General features: G+C 41.6%; 1 protein-coding gene across 1 annotated transcript in view; it reads right to left on the bottom strand.

The window, feature by feature from the left end:
- The window catches only part of SASH1 (SAM and SH3 domain containing 1), a 580,485-nt gene that overhangs the window by 83,489 nt on the left and 483,444 nt on the right, over window positions 1-13,552 (bottom strand). The window contains exon 2 of the mRNA XM_075707699.1: window positions 13,244-13,372. Coding sequence (XP_075563814.1) covers window positions 13,244-13,372 — 129 coding nt within the window. The remainder of the gene's footprint in view (window positions 1-13,243; window positions 13,373-13,552) is intronic.

The raw sequence follows: 13,552 nt of genomic DNA, 5'->3' as shown, positions 1-13,552 counted from the left end.
GGACCCCAAGATTCAATAGAGAAGAATTAAAGAAGCCGTTTATGTCAAGGCTGAAAGAAAACACAACAGGTAATTTGCTGTAAGACAAATTATCTCAACAGCCAATTGCAATGTCTTGCCCTAACTATACTCCTTTTACTGGCAACAAAGGCCACTAGTGAATAACTCTTGTTTTAGAAGTCTGAATAATTGCAGTTAGAATCTCAATGCATCACTACTAAGAAGAGAAGATCAATTGTGTTTGCACTATTTAGAGAAAACAATAAGTTTTTCCTGTTCCATGTAGCGTGGACATAGAAGAAAACACAAAGAGTGTTTCCTACTATACTTTGCTATGCTTCCCATGAAAGTGACTTTTGGCAAAATGCCCATCTCCTTAAACTTCATTACAGACCTTAGATTTTTCAATATCACTCACTCAGCTAAAATGTCTTCCTGCTTTCTTCTGCATTCACTGCCTGAACTATGGTCAGGAAGACATTTCTATTTTTGTAACTTTTAAGAGTAGAAGAATTGCATTAAAGATGCAAACCCTAGGCATATTCATGGCCTGCCATTGTTCCAAATGAGGCTGTAATGCAATAAATACCTTTTGTATTCCAGGATCTTCTTAGGTTTTCACTGAACTTGTGCAGTTTATTCCTAAAAGTTAAGTTTTAAGTCCTCCTGTCATTTTGCGAAGCTGGACTGAGATATGGCTAACTTAATTTCCACCCCCCCCCAGGTGCTTTCAAGTGTATAAAACTGTTCAACCTTTCCATGACTCTCTCTTTTCAATCCTTTCATTTCTCTTGGAGCTTGCAAAGTTTCAAGCAACCTTATCTTAGTGAGAATCAGAGCCTTGACTGTGGCTCACAGCTTCTCCTGCAGTACCTATAATGAAAAGGTCAAAACTTCTATTCAAAGTCTCCTCTGACATCATGCCTCATCAAATTGAGCCTGCATTATGGCCAGTGACCATGACAAGAGTCACAGAGAAAGAGTGCACCGCTGAGTGATGATGTTTCTGGCAAGCTGTGGCATCCATTCTAGCTCTAACTTAACAGAATTGAAACATCTTTTAGAAGTGCCTTAAAATAACAGAAGTTGTGCTATGTTACTGGGGTTTTTTGGTTATTACTTATTATCATATTTTAAAGTATGTTATACTGTTACTGTATGGTATGTACTGTTACACTGTATGGTATCCTGATCAATGCAGTCAGTTCAGGGCTCACATAAGCAAAAATAGCTTGCTGCTTTGTGGCAGTTGTCTCCCTTGCAGCCAGAGTGCCTCAACTGTTTTTCTTCACCCTAGCTTAGTTTGCTAGTGACCTACTCACTGAACCTTCTAGCATTTCACTCCTCACCCTTGTGAGCAAGCAATGATCAAATTCCCTTCTTTTCTCCTCCTCTTCTGCCTGACAAAGGCAGTACGAGGTCCTGGCTCCTGAGGCACCTACTCCAGACCCTTCTGGATTCCTTATTCTGCTCTCACTTGCCCAAAGCTGAGGCTTCTTTTTTCAGCACTCATCGCCTCCTGTACCTGAAAAGTCTAAGTATCGCGACAAAACCTACAAGATGGAAAAATTCAGCAGGAAGCTCCATAGAGCATGTCCAATTGCCGAAATTTATGTTCACCTTTCTTACTCCCTTTGGTGAGAAAAATTCATGGCTACTTAGCTTCTGTAATAACTGTTTACCTTAGCCAAACTGTAGCACACTGAAAAGAATATATTTTATTTGTTTTTCTACATGTTTCTAACAACATGTGTTCCATGTCTAACTACCCCTTGTCATTCAGCCATGGAAAGCTTCCTGAGATACTTCATACTTCCACGTTACCGAAGACAAGTCTAAGAGTTGATGCAAATCATGGTGGGTTTCCATTTCCATTGTTTAAAGAAATTTTGAAGAACATTAACATTTTTTTAGCAAATCAGGATGACTGCTACAAGTCATCTGTATATTTCAAGAGCAAAGGTGTAAATTTACAGGTACAACCTGCAATTCAATAGCCACAAAAAAACTAATCCACTAATGCTAAACACAACTCAGTTGAAAGAAGAAAATACAAATAAAGTTAACAAGTCCCCCAAAATGCTCATCCAGCCTAGCATTAAGCTAAGTTCCAGTCTTGCTGTTAACTTGGGAGGCTACTCAAAAACAAAGAGATCAAGGGAGAATCTGCCTGCTACTGTCTGTCCTACAAAGTTATCCACACTAGTTATGGAGTCAAAACCAGCAATCAAGAAAAAATAAACTTGAATTTTGCTAGAGGGTCAGCAGCTTGGCTCCTTTTTAGAGTATCATTCCAATGTGAAGTAACCAAAACGTGTAAAATAACAAAAAAGGAGCCAAAAACCATTAGGCTGAGAATAATATTCCTACTCCGTTCCTAATAAAGTTGTTGAAACCTGTTTAAAATATTTAAATTATTTAACCTGCAAGTGAGGAAGAAAAGATTCACTAGCTTTGTAGAGAAGATGCCTACCTGGAAGATGAGACACTGGTATTCCCACTGCTACACCAGGAACTGTTTATATATGAGAACAGGGCTGATCAACAGATAAGGTTAAGAAGACTACAGAATATTAAATTGCAGAGCACTCTGCTCCAAGACAGGAGATAAGAGTTCAAGTCTCCTCAGGCAGAGAAGAGAACCAAACTTTGGTCTTCTACACTACTGGATCAAACCATCACCTCCTACTACTTTGCACACCATGACCTTTATTTCTCATACTTTCCCACAGCTATTCAAATGAAGTATTTAGTTTGGGGCTTAATGAAATAGCATTTTTTTTCAGCCATCACCAGCTAACATTACTCCAGTGAAACTAATGCATTGTTAAAGAAACGTAAGCCCGCTCCACAGCAAAGTAGCACAGCTCTCTGCCTCTGCGTTTGTACCAGCATTATCCCTGCCATACGTCACAGTCATTTAAAGTAGAGGCAGGATGGTAGAAGAGATGGCTGGCAGTGAGCTATTGACCAGTAGAGCCAGCCTCTTCACCAGACCTCCATACACCAGAGGAAAATATGACAGTTCTCTGAAAGATGGTAGATCAGGAATGCTATAATAGCCTGGCACAATTTTAACATACATCTATCATCTGTTTTTTTCAAGTGTGGGACTGTGGACTGGACTTTAGGCTTGAGCCACAGGTCACCTAGATTGTCTGTCACTCACTGACCACCATGCACAGGTTAATTAGCTCGTGGCCAGTGTTTGATTACAGGTACACTAGGGGTAGATCCAGACTAACGCCCTTGTCTGTTAAGTTGTTGTGGACTTACCATAAATTTCATGCTACTCTGTTGCAAACTTAGTTACAGAGGAGGAATTAGGGAATTACATAGGTAAATCTTCATCAGCAGCTGAATCTCGGGGAGGCGAGGTCTAAATTGGGATAATGGTGCTCAAATTACCAACCTCAAAGGATGCAACAAAGGCTAATTAATGTTTTTAAAGGACTTTCCACCCTCAAAGTGCTATACAAAGGAGAAATAAAACTATTTTGTGAGCTTCTGTGTAGGCCAGCAACTGAAGGCTCCAATTATGTGGCTTTCAATAGTTAACCACGTGAACGTAATAAAGCAACTCTGATGACTGACTTCCTTCTTACTTCTCATTTGCATGACTTTCAGCACCTCCCACATGCTGCAAAACTTGAGAAGCTCTCTCTTGTGTCAAAATGGACTTGAACTATAGCTTAACCCTTGCTGGGATACCAGAACGAGGAGAAACCTGAACAGGTCTGTGGATGCGCCAAGACAGAAAGCTGACTGAGGCCTGAAAAGCGTGCCCCTTAGAGGTGAAGGGGAGATGCACTTCTTTCAAATATTCTTTAATTTATCAGCCTAGTTTGTCTTAAAGGAAGCTTCCAAATTCTGATTTTTCTTTTGCTAGCTTTTTATCTTTCTCATTTATCTGGATGGCTTGTGAATAAAGCCTTATACAATTAAAAGCTTGTCTATTTTTCCACAGCTATATCCATTGATTTAGTAAGACATCATTCCTCCAAACACTGCCTTCTTTACATCCTTAAACAAGCCTGGGTACACAACCATACTGCCACTATTTTCACATGGAGCCTAAACCAAATGATTATAACTGTGGTCTTATCAGGAACTTCAACAGCAACAAGCAAAAGACACAGGCATAAACAAAAAATTACCAGTATGTGTTTTGTAAGGAACTTATGAATTCCAAATTTCGCTAATCATTTCAAGTCTTTCTTCTTTAATTAGTTTGTAATCCATGACTGATTTTGCTCATCATGCCCAGGAACACAAGAAATTAATCTCTGATAAGGTACTGAAATTGAATCCTTTTGCAAAATACTACCCATTCATTTCCATACATATATTTTTACAGGATTATTGCCTTCCCCAACTCAACTTGCTTGCACAGCCAAAAAAGACTTAAAGTCAGGGAAAAACTGCATGTAGTAATCCCAGATTACTTTGTTCCCTTATGTAAGATACAGCTGCAATCTAAACTGTTGGGGAAAACTTACAGCTATAAATCAAGAGGGATATGACATATGGTAGTCAGGAAGAGGGGGTTCCAGCTGATAGCCATTCCTTTTTATTATTTTGTGGAAAACAGACTGATCAATCACCAAAGAAATCACATCTCTTCAACTGCTTAAGTTCTCCTTCAAACACAAAATTCACAGACCACCTTGTTTGAAATGGAGCATTTCTCTGTGTGCTTCAGGCGACCCTTCTGAAACAGGAAACCTACACAACACTGAAAGAAGATAAAGCACGGAGAGATCAAAGGAGAGTAGCTGTGCAACATCAGAACCTACACCATGAAGAGCAGGGTCAGGCTGGCAAAAAAAAAACCAAAAATCAAACAAAAACAAAACAAAAACCAAACCCAACCTCTTTGAATTCACAGATGGAGGCCTGGCTTCCTCTGGGCATCTTTGTTGGAGGAACATCCTTCTGCTGCAGACCAAAAGACATTCCAAAGCACATCCAGATGTGCACAAATACTCAGATGTGTTTCTCATTCTCATCACAACATGCTCTTGATTTATTCTTGATTAAGACCTGTTTGTTTTCCCTGATGACCTGCAAGGCTGTTTTGGTTCTTACAAGTGCAGTTTTTGAATACCTCACTAACTTCAAGACTTCTGTCTTGAGCAATATCCTTGCTATTCCTTGAGGGCCCAGGGTGGTGTTCCTCTACCCATAGACTTAGAAGAAATGCAAGCTAGCGCAGCAATTACTTAACATCTGAAGTTGCCGTCAGCCATCTTCAGCACACATAGATGGACCAGATAGCAGTGGTTGGGGGACAGAAGGAGCGTATACAGAGGCTGCCTGGGGAGTCAGGCCACAGCTATAGAAGGACAAAGAGTAGTAATCTAAATACAAGACATTACACCTTCAGTGTTCATTCTTCTGTTGGTTTAGCTGCTACCACCATTACAAAAGTCTGACACTCTTCTGAGCCAGCCAATACACATTGCTGTCCTTCCCAGAGTAATGCCACTCAGCTGGGTATTTTGGAATTCTTCAAGTAATATGTGAATGGCAAGCTGGGCTGCATGCCACAGAAACTGTTCACCACAGGGTTTGGGTGTTTGAGGGCAGTGGTTGTATGTTGGTTTTGTTTTTTCTGGTGGTTTCTTTTTTTTCCCCCCTCAGAGATGCACCTTCGTAAATGACAATTTAATTTGCTTTCTTTTTTAACAGTTGCATCCTTTGCAATGAAATTTACCTAATGGTCCAGACAGCATGATGCTATACATTTCCATTTTTGCTGTTGTTTTTAAATTCAGAGGGGAGAAAGAAAAAAGAAATTACACAAAGGGAGCTGAAGTTAGTCAACCAATTCCCCCCCTCCCCCCAAAGTCCTCAGGCTCCGATGAGATTAAATCACAGAGTTAATACAAATCTAGTCTGTCAGTTCCAGCAGATATGCACTGCTTCTAGGATAACAGAAGAGCACAGTAAGAATATATTCAACTGATCTTAGGTTCAAAGTAAAAGTCCTGCTGAAGGTAAAGGAACAAGCAAATCACTACAGATGATGCTAAGAGATTAAGAATAGCTAGAAAAACATTTATAACGCTAAGGAGGATTTCTCCCCTCCACAATTAGTAGTCAGACTACCAGAAGTGAGTTATCTTTTCTATTTATAGCATAAATATTATTTTATTCATAAGAGTATTACCATTTCAGAAAAAATAACAATTACCTTTGGCAACCTGTTCTTCCCATAACACTGACACTGCCAAAAATACAAACATTTTCAGAAGACCAGAAGTGTTAAACTGAAGATCCTGCTCCAAAAAGCAAGGACCCTCAGAACATAAGAAAGGAAGACAAGATCACCCAAACCACCATAGCTGGTGCAGTCTGCTGAGTCTCCAGCCTATATACTCTGCCTATAAATAGACAGATTTTGCTTAAGGCGTTATTCATAAATAGGCTTCCAACAAAAACAGTGGTGAGACTGCAGGGGATCATTAGCTTACAGAAAGTTGAGAGCTTTTTACTTAGTCTGCTAGTACTAAGTGGACTAAGAACTGTTTTAAGATCGGTATTCACTTTGCTGTGTATGGAACAAGCCTTGCTTTATTTTCATGCTTAATGCTAGCTCTGTATTTAAATGCCTTTGCCGTCCTGGTGTGTGATACATGAGACACTAAAAATAGCCTGTCTGTCCAGAATTTCTATTGTGTCTACCTTTGAATAGCTCCATTAATGATGAAAAAATTACTATGAATTTAACTTATGGAGATAACGCCTAAAATATTGAGAGACTGAGACTGCACAGGCAGTAAATCTCTGTTATGTATTTTCTATGTAAATCTACTTTATGCGCCTCAATATTCAGGCAACCCCCCCTCTCTTTCAAGCTATACTGGAAAGAAAAAAAAAAATATACTTGAAAGTCCATCTCTTTTACTGCTACTTTTTCTTTTGCGTGTCTGCCTGATAAGGCCTGGAAACTCTCCAAAATTTAGGAAGACTTATCTGTGTGTTCTCCAGCTCTTTTTTTGTGCTGTAGATACCTTTTTAATCCAACTCAGATGTTGTTTATACTTTGGAGGGCCTCTTGCAGCCAGCAAGACAAAACAAAACAGTGGGATCCTGTTCCAGCAAGATACAGAGGTGTCATCTCAGGACAAAGGTAAAAGCAGCCAGTACTGCATTTGAAAAGCAGAGCTGATCATTTTATGGCAGGGGATAAGCAGTCTATTTTACGATCCTGAGATTTTAACATATGTAAGATGCTAAGAATAGAGGACGTGGCTAGAGCCAGCTACAGTGCAGGCACAGGCAGATTCCACAATGATGTTCAGTATCGTAACTCCAGCTTCCGTAGCTAATTCCCACGGAGATTTCTTAAATACACATCAATCACTGACCGCAACAGTTCTGGGTATTTTAGTCTCCTTCAGTTCAGGTTGGCTAGATTCTCAAGTAGTCTTATGACACTGCCAACCAGCAGTACAGTGGCAACCAAATACCTAAAAAAGGTAAAGCCTAATTACTCTATCACTCAAATTACTAATTACTCTACATGTGCCATTTTTCCTCCACTCTGCCTTGCTGGCCACATACCATTTATATATATATGTGGTGACATTGTCTAGATGGTCAACTCCACTTGTGACCAAACAACTGGCTGCTGAGCACCTTCCAAAACCATGCACAGCCAAGACCTGCGAAGACTACATACGTGTTGGGCAGCGAGGCAAGAAACTTACGTTGGTTTTGTGTTCATTTCTATTTTCTGACTTTGCATCTGTACATGTGCAGATACTGTAGAAATACATGGGATTAGGAAAGTCAATTTGTCAAAAACGTGCACTGTACTTTACCACCATGGTATGTAGAGAGATTCTGAACACTTCCCCTTTTACACATCAAAATGAATTAAATGAATGGAGGAAAAAAAAAAGGTATATTTGTGTGCCTTATAGCTTTCCAGTGGGATTCATTTTAAATTTATGTAATTTACAAGTCAAAAGATTAGTGCAACTTCTCAGTGCCACAACCATAGCTGTCAGCATCCATCAGAAAACCTCAAGCTGTTCTTTGACTTCAAGATCATCAGCTACAATACAGACCTTGGCAGCAGCAGTTAGCTGGCCGCTGTCAGTGATGGATGAGACAACAGAATGCAGTTTGCTCTTTCACAGTTATATCAATGCCATCCTGCCCTACTGACAGGCAAGGCGAACCTAGTTTTGTCAGTGAGCCAGGCAGATATGATCCTGAAGACACAAAGGAAGCAGATATGAGCAGTAACAAGGTGTCATCCTCAGAGTCACTTTTCTGGCCATAACTGCATTTTAGCAGCTGTCCAGCTCAATATTACCAGCGATACATCCATTACAGGCCTGAAAATCCACTATATCTACTTCAACTGCAGTTTTTCCTCAGCCAAAAAAACACATGGTGCACAGGAATAGGCCAAATGCTAGGAAATGTGGGCAACTCCCATGCTGTTCACAAACATTAATGTCCAAACCCAAGCACATTCTCCATTACAAAAACAGAGGCAAAATTCCAAATGCAAAAAGCAGTTACCGTGGTTAGGGACAACTAACAATCCTTGACGGCACTACCATTTGGAAAAATACTCTGTGTACAGCTCCATCTGCAGCTACTGTTTTGTTACAAGATATGCTGCTCTCCCAAACAATTTTACCAAGTGATTTTTTTTAAAAATTCAACAGAGCAGGATATCCAGACTGAAATGGCCATGAGCCCATAGGAAAGGTTGGAGAGCTGATTAGAAAGTACAATATACAATCAAAATACCAACATTTGCTCCTAAACTGCTTAAAATTATTTTGAAATATACAGAAGCAACAATAAACAGTTCGTATTTCTGTCCTTCCAGTGCTACAAAGGGCAATCTGGGCGAGCCAGCGCTAAAGACATGTTCCTGGCAAAGCTCTGCCAGTGCATGCACTTCTTTGTTAGTACACTGCTCCTCCTGACGCAGCCTCTCTGCACAACTTTTAGAGGACGTTTCGACCCCTGGGGCGTCCCACTCTTTCTCTTTGTTCAAAGCATTCAGTAAAAGCAGCTCCAAACCTAACTTTGGCCTTTCATGTTTCTGCTACGTATTATTTATCACTCATACTGCATTTCAGAGGAAGACATCAGAACCGCCATCCAAAAATCAAGCTGCAGTCTCCCAGCTGTATCACAGCTGCCAATTGCCTGATCTTTCATGATTATATCTAAAGATGTATCCCAGTATTTTTTGCTTTATGAAATTTTTTGCACACGGGGTCTGTAGCTTTGAGATAGCTGTCAACAGAGATGCTTCCCCCCACCTCCTTATTCCTCATTCAGACATGATCTCAGTGCAGGGGGTGGGTTTATCCTATGGTGTCCCCTTCTCATGATTCAGTAACCTTCACTCCAGCAAACCCCTGGAAACTTGCACTAGCACTACGTGCACACCAGCTCTGCTCTGTCCTAGCATTTTGCTAAAGAGAGGGAGAAGACCATCAGCTGCTGGGGAGAGAAGGGGTGAGGAAGAGCAGGAGTACTGCCCACCTCCAGCTCTGGCACAACCCCACTGCTGGGAATAGAGGGTATACAGAATCATTTAGGTTGGAAAAAACCTTTAGGACCATCAAGTCCAACCATTAACCTAACGTTACCAAATATAGACAGCACTGTCCCTCCTCCCCCCTGCTAGGAGAACAACGTATGGCAGAGCAAAGCCAGGCTATACTAACAGCCCAGTAATAACGGTGCCTAATAATTTTGGGGCTGCATGTATTTGCTATCTGGTGCCTATATTTTGCTGTCATAACATCTGGGATATGCTATGAAGCTGGCAGTTCCCCCAGCATTACTCCCCATTCGCTATTCCAAAACCTCTGCAAATATGGTACCTTTCCTCAAGCTGTAAAGAGAGGAAAAGGATCACAACAAACGAGCTGCTCTTCTGTTCTGTCATTCACATTAGTACTTTTGCAGTCACTTCAGCAGCTCTGCTGTTTAAGCAAACTCCTGTTTCTACAGCAGATTATAAACAGACATACTACTCTATCACACTGAAAATGCATTCACATCAACATGGCCATTTCCCCCTCCCTGTGTACCTAAGTCAAGCCTGCCTACTTATTAATGCGAGCAAGTTTCAGCTGCAGTCAGCACTGTTTGGATGCTGTTGTTGCGGAAGTGAGCTAATATCTATAGTCTCGTGTTATGAGCAGAATGGCTATCTGATGTCCAGAAACTGTATTATAGTGGTGACAGACACAGCAAAAATTGAGCACTAATTTAATTTTCAATTGCAGTATTTTCTCTCTGACCTGACTGTTCAAGAAGTCATCATTGGACTACTAGAGTGAACAAACTCAATATGAAAGCCACTGAAGAAGAATCTCCAGGACGTCTTTTCACACAGACACTTTCTCTGACTATCACTTCTCTTGAGCAGAACGAGCTAGTGAATCACTTGCTGGTCTGTCTTGGGTTAGCTCACATCTATTTAAACCAGCGTGAAGCTCTGCACCTTTGATGTGAGTTAATTAAGCTCACATGGCTTTCCCCAGCCTGGCTTCTGCAGCTTTGGAAGTGAAGGGAGCCAAATTAGGCCCATCTGTCTAAATGGAAGGGAGTCCTCTCCCGCTGTAAGGCACACTTCATTACCCAGCACAAGAGCTGCCTTCCAAAAGCACCAGGAAAGGGGGTTTCATTGCTGCCAACAGCTACGCAGAACACCAGGTATGCCGAGCGTCAGGGTTTTCACAAGAGCCATGATACAGTACCATCAGCTTCTTTAGACAGAAGCCTCAAGGGTCTGTCTACAAAGGGATTTCCTGCAATAACCTTTTGTTTAACACTTGGAACTTCTTGGCAGCAATAGATCTGCAAAATACATTTGACTTTTTTTTTTTTTTTTCATTTAAAAATAAAGAAGGAACTAGCAAACTTCAGTGGGGCAGAGGAGATGAGATGACTCTCTCTGCCTTGATCCTGCAGCCATTCATTGTGTAACTGAAGTTCGTAGTCTGTACAAGCTCTGGAAGCCTCTCCGTTGCTATCAGTTGGGAATCCCATGAAGAAAGAAAGTAGCCTTAAGTAATCCATGGCATCAGGTACAGTTGCTAGAGAAAAGACGCAAACCACTCCCTGCTACTAGGCAGTGCTAGGATCTGGGGAAGCAAAGGTAGAAGACACAATTACACAACTTCAGCTCTTGAATTTGTCTTAAAGGATTTGATCTTGTAGAGGAACTGCAGAACTGTGATCAGATCCCATGCTGGCTCTGCCACAACACTGTGCCTCGGTAGAGGTATTAACCATACTTTGGTTATGACTTTCTGTATGCATTATACAAAAGTTACCACCACAGCAAAACCATGAGTGACAAAAAAAATAAAACCAACCCAAAACCAAACCTCCTTCAGTAACCCATTTTCTGCAAGACAAGACTTGAAAGAAGTATCTGTAAGCCTGCATGTAAAAACATACAATACTGTTGGGAAACACAAACTTAACACTGAAGACCTAACAAAGCAGACCTAAAAGCTTTTTTTCCTCTGTCACAGATGATCTTTATGAACAACAAAGAAGTTTACAATGAAAAAAGCACAGCAATCAGTAATACATACCTTAAGTAGTGACAAACATTTACTAATGTTACAGGACAATAAGGAAATTGTCCAACATGCAAAAACACGTGATGTTTTTGTGATAGGCCTCCTAAAAGGTTCCTTCTTAAACCTTAAAAAAATGAGGTATGGAGTGACCTGCATATAGATTAGTATCGGCCAGAGTGGGACTCCCCAGGGAGTCTACACAACTGAACGTGTGAAAAACTGGCTAGTTGGGCTTAATATGTTACAAGCAGAGTAGTGCAGCGGCCTATCCTGTTAGATACCTGAGGAGGAAATAGAGGGCATCCCATCAAGGTAATGGATGATGCCAAACTCAGGCTGCAGTCAATATGCTCGAGGGCAGGGCTGGCATTCAGAGTGGCCTGGCAGGAACCTCATGAAATTCAACTTGGATAAATGCAAAGTCCAGCTCCTGAGGAGGAGCAAGCCCATGCACAGGCACAGGCTGGGGACTGACTGGCTGGGCCAGCCTACTCCGCGGAAAAGGTTTGTGGGACAACAGGCTTAGCACGAGCCAGCAGCATGCCTGGGCAGCAATGACAGCCAACAGCACCCCACACTGTGTCAACAGCAGCGTAGCCAGGAGATCGAGGGAAGTGATTCTTCCCCTTTCCCTGGCACCTGTCAGGCCCTGCTTGGACCACCACCTCTGGCTCTGCAGTCCTGCGTGCTAGGCAGGCATTGATAAGCTTGAGTAAGACCAGAGGAGGGCCACCAAGGTGAAGGACTTGAGCCCTTGCCCTGCAAGAAGAGCAGGAAGATTCAGCTTGGAGAAAAGACAGCTTTGAGGAGACCTACTGGCAGCCTGCTGGTACCTATGGGGAGGTTATCAAAATGATGGAGCCTGGTTCTTCACAGTGGTGCATAGCATGAGAATGAGAGACAACATGTATAAACTGCTGTGGCGGGTATCTCACAGAATATCAGGAAAAAAGAAAAGTTCACTATGAAGACAGTGAAGCAGTACAACAGGTTGCTCTGAGAGGCTGCAAAGCCTCCATCCTTGGAGGTCTTCAAACCCAATCAGATAAAGCCCTGAGCAACCTGTTTTGAATTCAGTGTTGACACTGCTTTAAGCTGAAGGTTAGATTAGAGACCTCCTGATGTCTCTTCCAGCCTGAATGACTCGGTGACTCAATGTCCCTGGCTACAGGTTCTGTAATGTGTAATAATGGAAAAGGCTTCACAAAATTGAAGATTGCTTGCATTTGGGAGCCTGAAACCGGTATTTGCACCTTGGTGTTCTGAGAAGCAGTATTTCAACAGCTTGTACGGCGCAACTGAAAACCAGCACAGTTTCGTTGGGCTCACACTGGGAACATCTTGGAGCATGGAAATGATGCTTTCATCAGACACTATCTTGTCTCTAAGAGTTGAGGTTTGCAAGCAAATGTGTGCAAGCAAAAAGTACTGTAATTAAAGAAGAACTAAGAAATGCAGACTCCAAGGCTTAATGAATCATAACAAATACCTAGAAAAAAATAATCCCGCTAATTTCCAAGTATCTAATGTTTGTGTGCATGAACATGATCACATACAGTTATTTCCCCAGGCAGAACTCTTCAAGCTGAAATACTGATTCTTCATTTGGGGCATGAATGGCAAACATTTGTTAATAAAGTCATAACTTCTCTACATACCATATCAAGGTCTTGGGAAACCCTCCGTTTGCGCAGCTCTTCCATCCTCTCACACACATCCGTGAAGCAGGTGTTGTAGTAGTCTGCATACTGCTGTGCCAGGTCATCAATATTTCCCAGTGACCCATCCTATGGTGGAGACAAAGAAAAAGACAAGACATTAATCAATCTTAAAATTCTAATTGAAAGGTAACACCATAACTCTGAGGGAGACCTGCTCCCTGCAGCACATCCAGCACACAGCTCTTGGGTCATCCTCTTAATCCTCAGCCCCGAGCATACAAGAACAGTTGGGAACTGCAGTACCAC

This window comes from Pelecanus crispus, chromosome 3, assembly GCF_030463565.1.
Source record: "Pelecanus crispus isolate bPelCri1 chromosome 3, bPelCri1.pri, whole genome shotgun sequence".
Lineage (NCBI taxonomy): Eukaryota > Metazoa > Chordata > Aves > Pelecaniformes > Pelecanidae > Pelecanus > Pelecanus crispus.
The sequence above is the reverse complement of the archived record's forward strand: the minus strand, read 5'-3'. Positions and strand labels throughout refer to the sequence as shown.